Genomic DNA, 18,918 nt, shown 5'->3' on the forward strand with positions numbered 1-18,918 from the left:
AGTAAAGGTGAAGAAGAATGACTAGGTATCTTAGTCCATCTTTGCTTTTTAGCCTTGTCTAAATCTGAGAGATAGCATGGGAAAAGAGTGCCTTTTTAGTAAGGGTTGCCATAACTGAGTGAAGTAGTCAGAACTGACGACGTAATTGAAGGTGATTTATGATGACTGTTGGAGTGTGGTTTCTTCTCCCTGAGGAGCTGTGAACGTCCAGTAGCGTCTTCATTATCCTGTTGGCTAGACTTCTTAGTGGTTAAGAATTTCCAGCTTTAATTTTTCAGAACATTGTATAAGCAAAGATGTGAATCTCCCCAAAAATAGACTGTAAGTGTATGACTAGATTCCAAGACTAGTTGTTGGTTAATAGATTGTTCATTGTCTTCAAGGATGTGTATACACGATTGAGAAAAAAGTTCTGTAATGGTCATACTAAATAACTGTTGTTAACATTAAACTTAAACCTGAAGGTTGATTCTCTAAACCAGTGGCTTTCAGTCATCTCTGATCTTACAGTAAGAAACAAGTTTTTATATTCTGTATGACCTAGTGTACACATGTATACATATGTGTAGAAAAAAATTGAAATAAAGATTTCACAAAATCGTATCCCTGCTGTCTGTGACACATACTGTGCATGCTAATAATTTGTATTCCAAACAGTACTGTGGCCCAGTAGATGGGTTCATAAGCCACTGAATGGGTTATTCGTACAGGTTGAGAAACCCTGCTCTAGACCTGAGCTGTCCAATATGGTAGCCTCTGGTCATATAACAACAACAACAAAAAAAACCCATTGCTGTCAATTCTGATTCATTGCGACCCTATAGGACAGAGTAGAGCTGCCCCATAGACTTCCAAGGAGCACCTGATGGATTTGAACTGCCAACCTTTTGGTAGCAGCCATAGCTCTTAACTATCATACCACCAGGGGTTTCCCATGGTCATATATGTGGTTATTTAATTAAAAATAAATTAAAAATTCAGCTACTCAGTTGCACTAGTCACATTTCAAGTGCTTAATAGTCACATGTGGATAGTGACTAGCTAGTTAATGCAGATGTGAAACATTTCCATCACTGTAGAAAGTTCCATTGGCTAGCATCGTTGTAGCCCATTGGTTCTGGTTCTGTTCAGAAAGGCTGGTGAGTTAGTGCCTAGATTTAAGGCTCTGGCCTTAGGATAACAGGTCTAGGAATTCATCTGCAATTTCATTTTTTATGTTACATGCTTAATTTTTTTTTAAGAGAGATTTTGTAGCTTCTATCAAATTCTTGGAGATTTTTTACTTCAAAAAAGACCTCAAACAACTGCTTTTATGCATATATAAATCAAGGAGGGCATGTTATAAAATAGTTTGCTGTTTGTAACCTACATTTTAGGGACCCATTTTGGGGGTGGATTGCTACTTCACTAAGAACTTGCAGTATTTTTACTGGTCTCCTTAATATTTTGGCTTTCTTTCTCAAGATGGTTCCATAGATTACAGACAGAAGATATAGAATTTATTTTTAAAAACAATTGCTATCAAAATGGAATAAGAGAATAAAGAAGGAAATTTTTTATTAAATAATTTTTAAAGCCTGTATTCTCAAATTCATAAAGCCAGAGTGTGGAAAAGGTGGTACCAAAACTAAGCCTTAAGAAAGACACATAGAAATTTGAATAATAGAAAAATAATAAGGATGGTCTCAATTAAGCAGAGTAGATAAACAAGAGGTAATTGATATAGCAGACTAGAGAAAGCCGAAACGCAAGCCTGCTAGAGGAGGGTGGAAGGCCAACAAGAAGCAAACTGACTAACTCCACAGATCCCTAGAAAGCCTGAGTACTTGGAAGCATTGGGTACTTCTGAAGGTGGAGGATAGGGGTGAAAGCAGGAGGCTTACTTTAAGGAAGAGTAGTAGTTCCCTAAACCTTGTACCTACCTGCAAAGTTTGGCAACTGCCCATTCTCTTCCTCTGTCAGAAGATGGGAAATTCACTTTGGACCAGTTTTTACTGCTAAGGTGGGAATGAACCACTGTTTTGGAAAGTGGAGGAGTAAGGAAGTTTGAATATGGAATGGTGAGAACCCCATTTCCTTCCCTTACATGGCTCTCACACCACTAGCAGTCAGATTCATAATACACCTTCCCACCCGCCCCAACAGGAAATTGAAAGATTCCTCTTAGGAAAAGAACTGGACCAAGAGAAAAGGCCTAGATGATGACTGTGTGAGCACCCTGGAAATCACAGGCTCGGCCCTCTCGCAGCTTCCTGTCAGTTTCACCCTTATAAACGGAGAGCCAAGGATCCCCAGTGTCTGATCTCTAATACTGGACAAGAAACTGAAACAAAGGGGGTAGAAGAAAACAATATGAAATTTATTGAGGATTGGGGTGAATGTTGAACAAATAAATCTTTTAGAAAGTAGAACAAAAAGATAAACAGTTGGGCAATGGAGAAAAGACAGCATATCAGTACAGAAGGGCTAACATCTGAAGAAGGGAATTTCCGGATGGAAAATCAGAAAACAAAGGGGAGGAAATACAACAACAAGGACTGAATTTCCATTAAATTCAGAGCATGATGTGTAGGAAAAGATCCATTCTAAGGCACATCATTGTAAAATTTTGTAACACCAGGGGAAAAGAAGATATTAAAGCTTCCCAAGAGGAAAAACACCGCTTACCTGTATAAGATCAGGAGTCAGGATGCCGGAAATACTGAATGTTAGATGAAAATGGAGTGGTATCTTTAAAATTTTGAGAAAATCATTTCTACTTGCAGGTCTATGTAACAATTAAGCCAACAATAAACTTGAAAGGAGAATAAAGATATTTTCAAATGCAAAGCTTTACATTTTTATGTCCCATGTGCTCTTTTGCAAGATGATATTGGAGGTTGTACCCCATCAATCTGAGAAATAAGCTCAAGAGAGAAGAAAGTGTGAGATCTAGGAAACGGTCTCAAAGAGCAAACCAGTGCAGATTTCCCCCCAGGTGGGGAAGAAAGTAATCAGTGGGTGATCAATTTCACAGAAAACTAACCACATGAACAAAACAGGCAGTTTTTAATTTAGGGAAGATTGTTTTCTTACGAAAGCATAGGTAATGCTGGTTATTTTGTGGCTCACCTTCAGTCACTGAATGCTGATAAAAATTATGATGGGCAGATGGGATTTGCTGTGCCATTCACTGAGCTCGAGAATGCAGCAGGGAGTGGGGAGTGGCAGTAGGGAGTCGGATTCCGCTTTGGACATATATACATTGAAATGCCTGAAGGATATCAAATGAAGAGATGTTCGCTGGCGCTTGAAAGAGATTTTGATAGTTGTGTCCTCATCTGTCTAAGAAGAAAAGAACCTACTTCGTTAAATTGTGGGTCAGTACTGTGTAAGTAACAGTACGCTGTCAGTCAGTACTATAACTTAGTAAAAAAATGAGCATGGGAATTTCTTAACAATTTCAAGATAGTTACAAGAATGTTACGGTAGTGTATTGGTTAGAATTATTACTTCAAGGCTGTCTAGTCTGTATTTATATTTTATAATTTACTTTTTTTAATTTTCAGCCTGAAACGGAGACTTTCTGTTCGTTCCTCAATTTTGAATACCAAGAGTCGGAGATTGACTAGTCAGACGTTTGAAAATTCAGCTTATAAAGATGATGATGATGAAGATGTCATCATCTTGGAAGAAAACAGTACTCCCAAACCTGCCGTAGATCATGATATTGAAATGAAATCGGAACAGGTTCACGTAGAGCAAAGTGGTGTTCAGGTTGAGATTGTGGGTGATAATGAACCTTGCGGCCAGGCGAGTTCAACCAGCACCTCATCGTCTAGATGTGATCAAGGAACTACTGCAGCTACACAGACTGAAGTACCGAATTTGGTTGTTAAGAAGGAAGAAACCATTGAAGATACGATAGACGCAAGGAATGATACAGCTGCACTGGCATCCTTTGTAGAAGCTGAGGCAAAGGTACACGAAGCCCGGGAAACCTTTGATAAATCTGCAGGTGATGCTGGCTGCCAGCTTAATGAAGTGAGAAATGAGCTACTTCTAGTTACTCAAGAAAAAGAAAATTTTAAAAGACAGTGCCATACACTTACTGACCAGGTGAAAGTGTTAGAACAGAGGTTACTGGAAATGAATGACAAATACGTGAAGAAGGAAACTTGCCATCAAGCTACTGAAACTGATGCTGTATTTATACTTGAAAGTATTAATGGCAAATCTGAAAGTCCAGACTACATGGCATCTCAGTATCAGCAAGCTTTAGAAGAAATAGAAAGGCTGAAAAAACAGTGTAGTGCTTTGCAACACGTGAAGGCTGAATGCGGTCAGTGTTCTAATAGTGAGAGTAAAAGCGAAATGGATGAGATGGCTGTGCAGCTTGACGACGTATTTAGACAGTTGGACAAATGCAGTGTTGAGAGGGACCAATATAAAAGTGAGGTGAGTTATTTCACCCAACACAATGATAGTAATGGGAGTCTGTGGGTGTTTAAACCTTAAAGACCTGCTAGCTCCTCATTCCTCCCTTCCCCCAGCCCCTGGGAATCACTGCCTGCCTCTGTTTCTATGCATTTGCTTTTCTAGATATTTCATGTAAATGGAGTCATGCAATATTTATTTGTCCTTTTGTATCTGACTTATTAACTATCTAGGGATGGATACTTGGGGTGATTTCCACCTTTTGGCTCTTACGCGTAATGCTGCATTGAACCTTGGTGTACAAGTGTTTGAATCTCTTCTTTCAGTTCTTTTGGGTACATACATAGGAGTGGAATTGCTGGGTCATACGGTAATTGTGTGTGTAAGTTTTTGAGGAACCACCAAACTGTTTTCCAGACAGCAGCTGCACCATTCCCACCAGGAGTGCTCAAGGGTTCCAGTTTCTCCACATCCCCACTAACACCTGTTGTTTTCTTTTTTTTGATAATAGCTTTCCTAGTGTGGCTTTGATTTGCAGTTCCCTAAGGACTAATGACTTGAGCATCTTCTCACGTGTTTATCGGCCATCTGTTCAAGTCCTTTGCCCGTTTTTGTTTTTTTTTTTTCCCATTGGGTTTTTTGTCTTTTTCTGATTGAGTTGTAGTTCTTTGTATATTTGGTATATTAAACCCTTAGCAGATTTCCAGATAACTTCTCACATTCTATAGGTTGTCTTTTCACTTTCTTGGTAATGTTGTAGGGACATTTTTGGTTCTTAAAATATCATAAGGAGATGGGCATTACTGAAATTTAATGGGTGGTGTCCAGGTATGGTGAGTGTCCTGTAGTGGCCAGAACATTGCTGTATAGTGAAGAATTGTCCTGCTCAGAATACCAGTATCACCCATTTGAAACACCAAGTTATTAAATTTGATGGGAACTTTATACCCACTATTAATAAGCCTTATAATAACCACGCAAGGTAGATAGAAGTTCCTTCATTTTATAGATTGCCTGTATTAGGATCAAGGTCGTTTGTAGATAATCACAAGGGACACAGACTCCTCCTGCATTGCTGCTTTGCTTCTCAGGGGGAGTTGTGGTCTGAGGTGGCTCTACAGGCTCAGCCTTGGTATCTACATTCCAAGCAGCAGGAAAGAGAAAGGAGAAGGGGTGTGATTACTTAAAAGATGCTTCCTGGAAGTTGCTTGCATTCCATCCATTAGAACTTAGTCACCTGGCTAATGGGTGCCTGGGAGGTGTAGTTTTGCTATCAGGAGACAAGTAGCAGCCTCTGTACATGCCCCCACTTCAAATTCAGGTAGCTCCTTTTTTTTTTTTTATCTATTTTATATATTGATATTTTTATGTGGTGTTTGAAAAGAGGATTCCAGCAAAAAAGAAAAAAAAAAAAATTTGGAAACTACAGCACAGTGCTGTGCTTACTCCTTCTCCCTGGAAATATTGCTGACATAACTGCTCATTCAAACATTCATCTTGAAATGTTGGCTCATGAGCAAGATGACAAAATACGTAAAAATCAATATAAGCTCGCTATCATAACTTATCAGGAAACCCTGGTGGCATAGTGGTTAAGAGCTATGGCTGCTAACCCAAAGGCTGGCAGTTTAGATCCACCAGGCACTCCTTGGAAACCCTGTGGGGCAGTTCTACTCTGTCCTATAGTGCTGTTATGAGTTGGGATTGGCTTGATGGCAACGGACGTGTTTGTTTTTTTTTTATTATAACTTACAGTTATTGAGTGTTCAAGAAATAAAAGCCACTGTCACCGTGAGTCGGAATTACTTGACGGCAGTGGGTTGTGACAGCAACATAATTTAAGCATTTTATATTTTGATTTTTCAATTTTTAGGTACCGCTTGTTTCTGGTTAAGTGGTAATTAAAATATTATATTCTTTCAATGTAAAACGATACAGAGGTGAAATTATAAACAAGTGAAGCTTTGTTTATCACACCCAAAACCTAGCGCTTTGTTTATAGAAAACTTTTTGTTTAACCTTTTCAGTAGTTGGTAATTTTTTCAAGCAGGTTTTCTAAATCTCTTGGCTTAAATTTCCACTTTGGCATAATTACTTTGAAGTTTTACAATTATAAAATTAATTTATTTGTATTTTTATCAGGTTGAATTATTGGAAATGGAAAAATCACAAATCCGTTTACAGTGTGAAGAACTCAAAACTGAAATTGAACAATTGAAATCTACAAGTCAACAAATAGGAACAGTTTCAACTTCAAGTAACATCGAGGAGTCTATAAATTATGCTGATGGGGAAAGGTAATAGTAAACGAGGTTGGCAGTTCAAACCCACTCAAGGGTTCCGTGGGAGAAAGACTTGGCAGTCTGCTTCCGTAGAGATTACAGCCTGGAAAACCCTGTGGGGCAGTTCTCTGTCACATGGGGTTGCTATGAGTCAAAAATCGACTCGGCACCTAACAACAACAATCATATTTGTAACACATTGGTAATGTAGTAACTTACCGTTAATTTAAGTTTTTTTTTTTTAATGCACCATGGACTATGCTTTAGCTATATTAGCTCATTTATCTCAGCAGCCCTGTGAGAGAAGGGTTATTACTACTCTGCCTTATAGATGATGAAACTGAGGCATACAGCAGTTAAGTAACTTGTCCCATGTCACATATTTGGGTCTCTGACTCCAGGGCCCAGACATGCCTGATGTTCAGTTTCTTAATATCTACAGTAGGAATGATTACATTCCTTTAAGTTTTTTTTTTTTAATTTTGACGCAATTTCAGACTTACAGAAAAGCTTAGGAGTATTCCTGATCATGTTATCAGTTACTTAAGAGGAGTAGTTTTTTATCAGAAAGAGTAGTGGAGTATAGTTTGATCCCTAGAATATCTTATTAAGCCTTATAACTTTATTCAGCCTGAAATTTTATCTTTATGGTTTGGTATCCTCGTTTCAAGGAGCCCTGGTGGAGCCATGGTTAAGCGCTCAGCTGCTAACTGAAAGGTCACCAGTTCAAACCACCGACCGCTCCTCAGGAGAAAAGACCTGGCAAACTGCTCCCATATATATTAAATACACTGCCATCAAGACCACTCCATCTCCTAATGACCCAGTAGGACCGAATAGAACTACCTCATAGAGTTTCCAAGGCCATAAATCTTTACGGAAGCAGACTGCCACATTTTCTTCCGTAGAGTGACTGCTGAGTTTGAACTGCTGACCTTCCAGTTAGCAGTTGAGTGCTTAACCACTGCACCATGAGGACTCCTTCCTTTAAAGATTACAGCCTAGGAATCCCTATGGGGCAGTTCTGCTATGTCACATAGGGTCCCTGTGAGTAAGAATCGACTCGAGGGCACACAACAACATCCTCATTTCACTTCATACCTTTCCTAATCTTTTTTTTGTGTGTGTGCTTTAAGTAAAAGTTTACAAATCAAGTCAGTCTCTCATACAAAAATTTATATATACCTTGATACATACCCCTAGTTGCTCTCCCCTAATGAGATAGCACACTCCTTCTCTCCTCTCCACTCTCTCTTTTCATGTCCATTCAGCCAGCTTCTAACCCCCTCTGCCCTCTCATCTCCCCTCCAGATAGGAGCTGCCCACATAGTCTCATGTGTCTACTTGATCCAAGAAGCTCACTCCTCACCAGTATCGTTTTCTATCCCATAGTCCAGTCCAATCCCTGTCTGGGAACGGTTCCTGTCTTGGACTGACAGGAGGTCTGGGGACTATGATCTCCAGGGTCCCTCTAGTCTCAGACCATTAAGTCTTGTCTTTTTATGAGAATTGGAGGTCTGCATCCCACTGTTCTGCTCCCTCAGGGGTTCTGTTTAGTGTTCCCTGTCAGGGCAGTCATCTGTTTTAGCTGGGCACCATCTAGTTCTTCTGGTCCCAGGCTGATGTAGCCTCTGGTTTATGTGGCCCTTTCTGTCTCTTGGGCTCATAATTACGTCGTGACTTTGGTGTTCTTGCCTTTCCTAATCTTAATGTTTAGGGACTCACGAAATTACACTAATTGCTATTAGCCCTGTGATTATTAGGTGATTGTCGTTGATTTCACCTGATAAGTGATTGTCAGGAAGAAGTTCTTAATTCCCTTAAATCCAGATAGCAATAAATGAATGATTATCCTATCTCAATAGGATTTAAAATGGGCCTGGGGTTCTGTTTTGTTTTGTTTTTGATACTGGGGGAAGCATCGATGCAGGTGGGGACATGACAGCATTGATGAGTTGATGGCTTACCATTCAGAGTGTTACTGCATAGTCATTAAGGGCTAAAATTGTACAGCTCTACATGAGACCTAAAAGGTTCTGTTGTTGAGAAATATCTCCTAGCATCCTCATTTAACATATTATTACTTGGTCTTTCAGCCCATGTTTTAAAAAGATGGGATAGAGCAGTACATGGAGGAATGGAGGGCGTGGGTCAAAAAAAAGTCTTGACCAGTATTTCTGAAAAGGAGACCATAACATCTGTGATGCTTGTAGAAAAGCAGGTGATCCTTGGGCCCCACTGTAATTTATTGAATTAGAAACTGTTTAAATAAGTTTCCAGATGATTCTCTTACACAGTTTGAGTACCTGATAATCTTTTAGTCCTGTGATAGCCCCTAGCCGTATGTGGCTATTGACACTTGAAATCTGGCTAGTCCAAATTAAGATGTGCTATAAAGGGAAACCCTGGTGGCATAGTGGTTAAGTACTACAGCTGCTAACCAAAGGGTCAGCAGTTCAAATCCAGCAGGCGCTCCTTGGAAACTCTGTGGGGCAGTTCTACCCTGTCCTATAGGGTCGCTATGAGTCGGAATCGACTAGACGGCACTGGGTTTGGGTTTTTTTGGTTTATTAGTATAAAGGGATCCCTGGAGGCCTAGGTTGTTAAGAGTTCGGCTGCTAACTGAAGGGTCAGCTGTTCAAATCCACCAGCCACTCCTTGGAAACCCTTGGGGGCAGTTGTACTCAGTCCTGTAGGGTCACTGTGAGTCGGAATCAACTCAACAGCAATGGGCTTATCGTTGTTGTTTTAGTATACAGAGGAGTCCTGGTGGCTCAATGGTTAAGTGCCTCAGCTGCTAACCCAAAGGTCAGCAGTTCAAACCCACCAGCAGCTCCATGGGAGAAAGATGTGGCAGTCTGCTTCCATAAAGGTTTACAGCCTTGGGAAACCTATGGGCCAGTTCTACTCTGTCTTGTAGGGTCGCTGTTAGTTAGAATTGACTGCAACAGGTTATGGTTAGTATAAAATACACACTGGATTTCAAAGCCCTAGTATGAATAAAAGAATGTAAAACACGTCATTAATAAGGTTTTTTTATTTTGATTACATGGTGAAATGATAATATTTTGGCTATATTGGGTTAAATAAAATATACTGCTAAAATTAAATTCACCTTCCTTTTACGTCTTAGCGTGGTTATTAGTATAGTTAAAATTACACATATAGCTCAAATTATTTCTCCTAGATGGTTTGTTCTAGACACTAAAAATGTAAATCCATGAACTGGCTGGTAGACAGAAGGAAGCAGCCGGGATAATCAAAAGGCTTAAGGAAATAGATGGGCAAGAGAGTTGTACTAGTCATTTGTTTGCTTTTAATGTAGATAAAAGGCGTCGGTTACGACAAAGAGGTTATCCTTGGTGTAGGATGTGGCATGGTTACTAATTTTTGGAAAGCAAAGCAGAAGAGAATTTCAGCCATGGGGACCTGACTGAATATGAGTGGAAAAGCTCAGAAAAAAAAATTGCTAGTGTGGAAATGATGTGAAATTTTATCAAAGATCCAGTGGAATCTTACGGGCGCTCACAAAACTACCAAAAAAAAAAAAAAATCCAAACCCAGTGCCATTGAGTCCCATAGAGTTTCCAAGGAGTACCTGGCAGATTTGAACTGCTGACCATTTGGTTAGCAGCCGTAGCGCTTAACCACTACGCCACCAGGGTTTCCTCACAAAACTAACATGCCTAAAATCACATTTGTGTATTATCAACCCAAGGATTAGCATCTTAACCCCTTCAGAGATTTCCACCCTAGAAAGATCAGTATCTAGACTAAATAAGGACTTAGCTCTATTTGGAGGGAGCAGCAGGTGCCAAACCAGAGCATTGTAACATTCTTAATCCGCGTGTCTAACAGTCTTTGAAGCAAAAGTTACCTTAAAGCTTTAGGTATTTCATTTAATTGCTTAAAAACTTTTTGGAATTTGTTTTTAAGTTTGAAATGTTGACGATTTATACACGTGTACATAAACTTGGAAAGAATGAGGGTGATCATAAAATCCAGGGTTTACAGCGTTTTCAGCAAAATACTGTTTTCTAAAAATACATGCTAAAATGGATATTCTGTGAACTCTATCATATTATAGGTTCAGAAAAGTCCTACAATTTAAAAATCTCGTTTTTATTTAACCCAAAGTTTTGTGAGCTCATTTGACCATAGGACCTTTTGTTTTTCTTTCTTATATTAGTATGGATAGCTCAGAGAACTTGTTTAAAGAAACAGTATAGTTTATTTCCTCAAAAGAAAGCCAAACTGCAAAGAGATACATTCTTAGTCTTAGACTAATGTTCTTTCTAGTATATCACTATTATATTCCAGATAATAATATTTTAAATTGCAAATAACATCTCCTAGTTTATATATTTTACCAGTTGATGTTTTCTCCAGTCTGTAAATTATAAATGTATTGGTGGGAACCAAACAGTTAAAGCCACCACTTTTAAGTTCCACATGAATATTAAACTGTACTGTAATGCCTTTCAGTTTAACTTTAATATTTGTATTGCAGCCTCAAACTTCGATCTCTTCGCATTAACGTGGGACAGCTGCTGGCCATGATTGTGCCTGATCTAGATCTTCAGCAAGTAAATTACGACGTTGACGTAGTTGATGAGATTTTAGGGCAAGTTGTTGAACAAATGAGTGAAATCAGTAGTACTTAATGTACATTTGATGTGAAACAATAAAAATATCTGCTCGATGCTTTTGGTTGTACAGCTTTCAAAATGTAAACAATTTTGTTTTACAGATACAATAGGTAACAGAAGAACCATAATCTTTCCATTATTCCTTCAGAGTGTGTTGAATTCTATGCATTCAAGCGTGGCCACAAATATTGTGGACACATTATCATACCTTTTAAAATAACTTGAGAATTGTTGGTTATTGAGCGGCTGAGAATCTAACTCAAGATTCTGTTTTGAAATGTAAATATTTGTAATTAGGTCTGCACATATTTTTTTATTACACCAGAGAACTTCAGTGTTTTTCACCAAGAGCTTTTCAGGTTGCCCCCAACTCTTGTGCAGTCTTTTCTGGTTCCGCAAAGTGTATTTTTCTCTGAGTTGAGGGCTGTGCCATAATACAAATGGAAATGTTACCTTTGATTTTCTTAAGAAAAAATTTAAACGGGATTTTTAAAAAAATGTAATAGCACGAGACTGGTTGTAAGTGAATTGAGCATTAATGTTTCTTTTCTATAAATTCCTCTCTCCTAAAATATTTTATTCATGAAAATAAGGAAGCAGAAACTGACACCAATTTGCCAGGATTTTCTTGTGTTGAGATGGCCAATCATGGTTAAATATAAAGTGTTTTTATAGAACAAAGACATGATCTTTAATATAAAAGTATTCAGATGTATTAAATGTATCATCAAGTTTACTTTGAAGCCCATTTTTGGCTGCTTGGTCAACATGGAGTGGGCACAGTAATTGTTTAATATTTCTTTCTGTGACTTTTCCTGTACAGCATTTCATAGGATTACTACAGGTTAATATGAGTTGAGGAAGACAATCTTTCTCGAAAATACTACATAACCGTTATTATATTACAGATCTAAGTGTTTTATCCTGGAGTGAGAGCAACAAACTGCCCTTCATTTATAGTATTACATGCCATAAAAAAATCAAGCTTAATTGGTTCCATGTTTTCTGCAATTTGAAAGAGATGGCTTTCTATTAAGTATAACTATGTAAATATAATTAAAAGCATATTTTCCACAACTAAAATGTGCATTATTTTTTTCAAAATTTTATCATTGTTATTTATTTTTATTTTTGTTTCTGAATATTCAATTCTTGTTCATTTTCTATGTTTGCTTAATTACATGTCTGTTATATACAATATTAAATTTTTACTGTGTATTAACTTCTGGAAAGAGCAAATAAATGAAGATTGTTTTTATTTGCTTGATAAAATAATCGAAAGTGTATTTTTTGTATGAAGCTGATTTTCTGTCACAGTTGTATCTGCCCAAATTTTAAAATATCTTGTAATAAAAATATATAATGCCTAATTTTTCAGATATTACTTTAAAGAACTCTATATTAACTCCAAACTATATTTTTAAAACTGAAAATGTATCCCTTAGACCCTAGATTGAGCTCCTTTTTCTATATTATTTACAAGTTATATTTGAAGATGAAGACTGTTTGCATTAAGACTAAGACTGATCTTATCTTTACACAGAGCTGCGGTATGTGTGCTTGTGTGTGTGTAACTTAATTCTGCACGTAAGAAGAACTTTGTCTTTGATTGTAGAGCATGTCTCATTGTGTGAATATTTAAATTTATGTGGTAGTTCTTTCTGGAAATTGCCCTTTTTCCTTTCTAATCAGCTTGTATATTGTTGCCAAAAATATATAATATGGCTGTTAATCTGTCTTAGTGGGAAAATTAATCATCAGATTAGTAAGAGAAACTTGTTGGCCAAATTGGTTCTTTCAAAGTACTTAACATATTTTAACCCTTAAAGAAAACATCGCCAAGATACAAGGCTTTGAAAACGTGACTAACAAGAAGTGTAACAGGACATTGTGGGCTTTCATGATATGCATAGTATTTAGGTAGAGATACCTGCCTTTTTCTCTGTAATGATGAATTTATAAAAGGCTAGTATGTGAGAGCAGTGTTGCTTAAACTAGCATTTATTACTTGAAAACAAAAGAAAAAATACATGAGGAAGTAAACCAGAATAGTTCATAATTTCTACAAATAGGATCTGATTTCGTCAGCCGAGGCTACAAAGTATTAGTCAAAACCAAGTGACTAAATAAAGCAGAAACAGATTAGCTTTTCACTTTCTTGAAAATGTCCTGTGCACCAAAGGTTTTAATGAAGTCCAGTTTATTTTTCTTTTGTCACTCATGCTTTCGGTGTTACATCTGTGAACCCATTGCCAAATGCAAGATCGTAAAGATTTATTCCTGTGTTTCCTTCTACAGGTTTTATGGATTTAGCTCATATTTGGGTCATGATTCATTTTTAGTTAATTTTTGTATGTGGTATGAGGTAGGGTCCATCCTCATTCTTTTACATGTGGAAATCGAATTGTCTGAGCACCGTTTGTTGAAAAGACTACCCTTTTCCTGTTGAATGGACTTGGAACCCTTGTTAAAAAAAAATTGGCCATGCACTTAGGAATTTATTTCTGGACTCTCAGTTCTGTTATGTTGATCTATATGTTTATCGATATTCCAGAACCACACTGTTTTGATTACTATAGCTTTGTAGTAAGTTTTGAAATCCCTCCCATATTTTGAAGCACATGTTTTATCTAAATATTATAATCTCTAAAGTATAAGCTCCTTTTTTAAAACACGAACAGTACTGTGGCTATACCTTTAAAAATTAATGATTCATTAATAATAAATCAAAACAGTGTTCAAATTTCTTTTGTCATTTCATTATTATTATTTTGGTTGGTTCATGTTGGAATCCAGACAAAATCCACACATTGTTTTGATTGATATGTCTCTTAAGTTTCTTTAAATCTGTATGTCCTCCATCCTCTGTTTTTAAGATATCACTAGGGATGTATAAGGAGCCCTGATGGTGCAGAGGTTAAGCACATGGCTTAACCAGAAGGTCAGTGGTTCAAAATCACTAGCTGCTGCACAGGAGAAAGGTGGCAGTCTGCTTCCATAAAGATTACAGCCTTGGAAATCCTATGAGGCATTTCTACTCTATTATCATATAGGGTCGCTGTGAGTCTGAACCAGCTTGACAGCAGAGGGCTTGGTTTTTGGCTTTAGGGATGTAAAATCAAATTTCTATGTTTGCCAATCACTTGAAGTAATTTGTTTCCGTGTTGTTAAACTTCCAAGTGCTACACAATTTCATTTATATGATTTGTTTTAAATTTGTAGGTATTACTTTGTGTGATTTAAAATTTTAATTTACACAGATTTTTTAATCAATTTTAATGAGTAATTTACATTATAAAATATATCCATTTTAAGTGTATGGTTCCTTGAGGTTTAACAAATATATATACTCGTGCACCCCCCAGTGCAATTAAGATATAGACCATTTTCATCACTGCACAGAGCACACTGGGCCCCTTTGTAGTCGTCCCCCATCAGCCCACTCCCCGACCCGGTACAGCCAACCACGGATCTGTTGTCTCTGTAGTTTAACTCTGGCTTTCCTAGTATACCATGTAAATGGGACTATTGAATACGTACTCTTTTGTTTCTGGCTGCTTTCAATCAGCATGTTTCTGAAATTATCCATGTTGTGTGTATCAGTTCGTTTTTTAATTATTGAATACTGTTCCCTTGCATGGATAAATCACACTTTGTCCTTTCATTTGCTGGGTATTTGGATTTTTTCATTTTGGGGCTGTTATGAATAAATGACTTGTCTACACTCATGTACAAGTCTTTGGACATGTTTTTATTTCTCTTGAGTGAATACATAAGAGTGGAATGGCTGAGTTTTATGATAGTTTCTGTGTTTAACTTGATGAGAAACTGCCATGCTTTTCCAAACTGGTTATAAAATTTTGCATTGCCAGCAGTGTCTGCGAATTTTAGTTCCTGTCATCCTTGCCAGTACATGGTATTTCTAGTGGGTATTTTACAACTGAATGAATAAGCAATACGATAAACAGAAAATATTGAAGTTTTTACGGATTTCATTTTCCTTGTATCCACAGTCAACACCCATGGAAGCAGCAGTCAAGAAATGAAACAATGTATTGCACTGGGCAAAGTTGCTGCAAAGACTATAGTGCTAAAAAAAAGCCAAGATGTCACTTTGAGGACTAAGGGGCGCCTGACCCAAGCCATGGTATTTTCAGTTGCCTCATGGAGCCCTGGTGGCACAGTAGTTAACAGCTCACTTCTAACCAAAAAGCCATCAGTTTCAATCCTCCAGCCGCTCCTTGGAGACCCTAAGGGGCAGTTCTACTCTGTCCTATAAGGTCGCTACGAGTCGGAATTGACTCAAGGGCAACTTTTTTTTTTTTTAACATGCATGTGAAAGCTGGACAATGTATAAGGAAGACTAAAGAAGAATTAATGCCTTTGAATTATGATGTTGGCGAAGAATTTTGAATATACCATGGACTGCCAGAAGAAAAAACAAATCTATCTTGGAAGAAGTACAGCCAGAATGCTCCTTAGAAGCAAGGATGACAAGACTTCATCTAACATATTTTGGACATGTTATCAGGAGGGACCAGTCCCTGGAGAAGGAACATCATGCTTGGTAAAGTAGAGGGTCATTGAGAAAGAGGAACACCCTTGTTACAGGTTGAATTGTGTCCCCCGAAATGTGTGTCAAATTGGTGGGGCCATGATTCTCCATATTGTGTGCTTGTCCACCATTTTGTAATCTGATGTGATTTTCCTATGTGTTGGAAATCCCACCTCTGTGATGTTAATGAGGCAGGATTACAGGCAGTTATGTTAATGAGGCAGTACTCAATCTACAAGATTAAGTTGTGTCTCGAGTCAATCTCTTTTGAGATACAAAAGAAGCAAGCAGACAAACGGACTTCGTGCCACCAAGAATGAAGAACCATGAAGGGAGTACGTCCTTTGCACCTGGAGTCTCTGCACTGGGAAGCTCCTAGATGAGGGAAAGGTTGAGAGAGCCTTCTCCTGGACCTGGCATCCTCAATTCCAACTTGCAGCCTCCTAGACTGTGAGAGAATAAATTTCTCTTTGTGAGAAATACCACTCACTTGTGGTAATTTTGTTACAGGACCACTAGATAACTAAGAATTTGATAACGAGAGAGTGGGATGCTGCTCTAACAAATACCTAAAATGTGAAAGCTGTTTTAAAACTGAACGGATAGAGGCTGGAAGAGTTCTAAATCGCCTAATAGTAAAAGCCTACTAGACTCTCACCTTGAAGAGACTGTTGGTGGAATTATGAACATCAAAGACAATTCTGGTGAGGACTCAGAAGGAAATGAGGACCACTGTTACACTGGAGACAGTGTAGACAGTGAGAAGCAGCAGCAGAACCAGGAGACAAGTGTGAGATAGCACTGGAGCCAACCTATGGAGCAAGAGAGCTGAGGGCTTTTGCACAGGTGGCTTCCTGGCAGAGTGGGGTGCCTCTGAGCACTTATCAGTGGAGCTACAGAGCTGTGGAACACTTGCCTCAGCAGGGCAGACATGGGCTGCAAGGCCCGAGGGGTCAAGAGGACAAGAACACAGGGAACAGAGCTACCTCAGTCTCAAAGGGCAGGGCTACAACCTCTGGGGACACAAAGGGTGGAGCTATGGCCTCGAGTTTCTAAGGATGATGCCAAAGCCTCCTAGGTTGCAAAGAGTCAGATCTTCACCAACTTGATTCTGGTGTGTGGGGCTACCATTACAAATGGGATGAGGCCAAGTCTGATGCCCAAAGCTGAGGGCTTAGGACTGCCATTCCCAAGGGCAGAAGAATGGGGCCTTGTGGGGCTGAGTGGAGTTGCCACTCAGATGGAGTAGGAAAATGGGGCCGCCCAAAGTTGGAGCAGAGTTGCCTTTCCAGTTGACCTGGAAAGGTGGAGCTGAAGCCCACGGCTGAGGGGCGTGCACCCAGAATCTGGAGAGTGTGCCCAACACCCAGAGTCTGGAGGGCAGGAACATTGCCCAAATGGTCTCAGAGAACAGAGGATTATTTTCAAGCCTTGAGAGCTAATGTAATGTGTTCTGCTGACTTGCTTGGTGTCTGTTATCCCCTTTCCTTCCAATTTCTCCCATTTGTAATGGAAATGTCTGCTTGAGCTTGTTTCACCATTGTACTTTGGAAGCAGATAACTTGTACTCTAAATATCACAGATGAAGAGAAATTTTTGGATTTTGCATTTGAAGTTGATTTATGACTTTTGCTATGATAAAAAAAACAATGATACAATGGGGTAAATGTGTTTTACATGTGGGAAGGACATGAATTTGGGGGGCCCAAAGGGTGGAATGTTACGGATTGAATTATGACCCCCAAAAATGCGTGTAGCTTGGCTAGGCCATGATTCCAGTACTGAGTGATTGTCCACCATTTTGTCCTCTGATGTGATTTTCCTATGTGTTGTAAATCCTACATCTATGGTATTAAAGAGGCAGGACTCAAACTACAAGATTAGGTTGTGTCTCGAGACAACATCTTTTGAGATATAAAAGTGAGAAGTGAGCAGAAAGACGGGGACCTCATGCCACCAAGAATGAAGAACCAGGAGGGGAGGGTGTTGTTTGGACCCGGGGTCCCTGAGCAAACAAGCTCTGAGACGTCAATATATATTGGATGCAGGCCACACCCCCAAAGAAAACTCCACTTACAACTGATTGGCTCATCACATCAGATCACATCATAACTACATCATTACATAACTGCCAAACCACTGAGAACCATGGTCCAGCCAAGTAGACACACAACCTTAACCATTATAGTCCACACCTTGTCAACTTGGCCACTGTATACATCTCCTTAAACCATATATAATCTATAAATAAAGACAATTACAACATCATACGTGCACCTAACATGATACAACTAACCTGCATAAAACCAAAAATGTACTAGGCCCATTTACATCTTATATTTTATAAGTGAAGAGAACAACAAAAAAAATACATTGCACACATGTAAGGAAGAAATACTCAAAAATTACAGTCCTTCACTTGAGACTATGTTGGCATCTCCTGCCTGGAGGGGAGAGGAGAGGGTAGAGGGGGTTAGAAGCTGGCGAAATGGACATGAAAAAAGAGAGTGGAGGGAGGGAGCCAGCTGTCTCCTTATTGGGAGTATGTAGCGAGGTTGTATGTAAGTTTTGGTATGAGAGACTGACTTGATTTGTAAACTTTCACTTAAAGCACAATAAAAATACAGTCTTCATTTCTGTGACTGGTCACATGGTCGTAACTGGTATTTAGAACTACCTTCTTCCACTACCCATTTATGATAATCTGCTGTCATTTTCCAAGATTCATCTCTTTTCTCACAGGCTAAATTGAATGGGGATATGGTGGGAATCACCACCCCTGCATCCTTCAAGTCCTCGATGGTGGCAGTAATCTCTGCGATCTCTCCAGGAATGTGGTGTTTCTTTTGGTTTACTATTTGCCTACATAGGGGCAGTTCTAATGGCTTCCACTTGGGTTTTCTTACCACAATAGCTCTTTTCAGGAATCTAATGTGGGGTTTCTGCCAATTGCTGAGTATATCTGTTCCAATTATGCATTCTGGAACTGGGGAAATAGCTACAGTATGGGTTCAGG

At 38.7% G+C, this 18,918-nt stretch overlaps 1 protein-coding gene across 4 annotated transcripts in view; it reads left to right on the forward strand.

Annotated features, from left to right (window-relative positions):
- Positions 1–12,566, forward strand: part of MORC3 (MORC family CW-type zinc finger 3) — a 45,928-nt gene extending 33,362 nt beyond the window's left edge. For 3 of the 4 annotated variants that reach the window (XM_049874798.1, XM_049874799.1, XM_049874800.1), the window contains exons 15-17: positions 3,549–4,437; positions 6,559–6,713; positions 11,209–12,565. In XM_049874798.1, coding sequence (XP_049730755.1) covers positions 3,549–4,437; positions 6,559–6,713; positions 11,209–11,362 — 1,198 coding nt within the window. In that variant the 3' untranslated portion in view covers positions 11,363–12,565. Of the gene's footprint in view, positions 1–3,548; positions 4,438–6,558; positions 6,714–11,208 lie in introns of all 4 variants that reach the window. The other variant, XM_049874801.1, reaches the window with a different exon arrangement.
- Positions 12,567–18,918: the final 6,352 nt, after the last annotated feature.

Source organism: Elephas maximus, chromosome 2 (assembly GCF_024166365.1).
Source record: "Elephas maximus indicus isolate mEleMax1 chromosome 2, mEleMax1 primary haplotype, whole genome shotgun sequence".
In the NCBI taxonomy this organism is placed as follows: Eukaryota; Metazoa; Chordata; class Mammalia; order Proboscidea; family Elephantidae; genus Elephas; species Elephas maximus.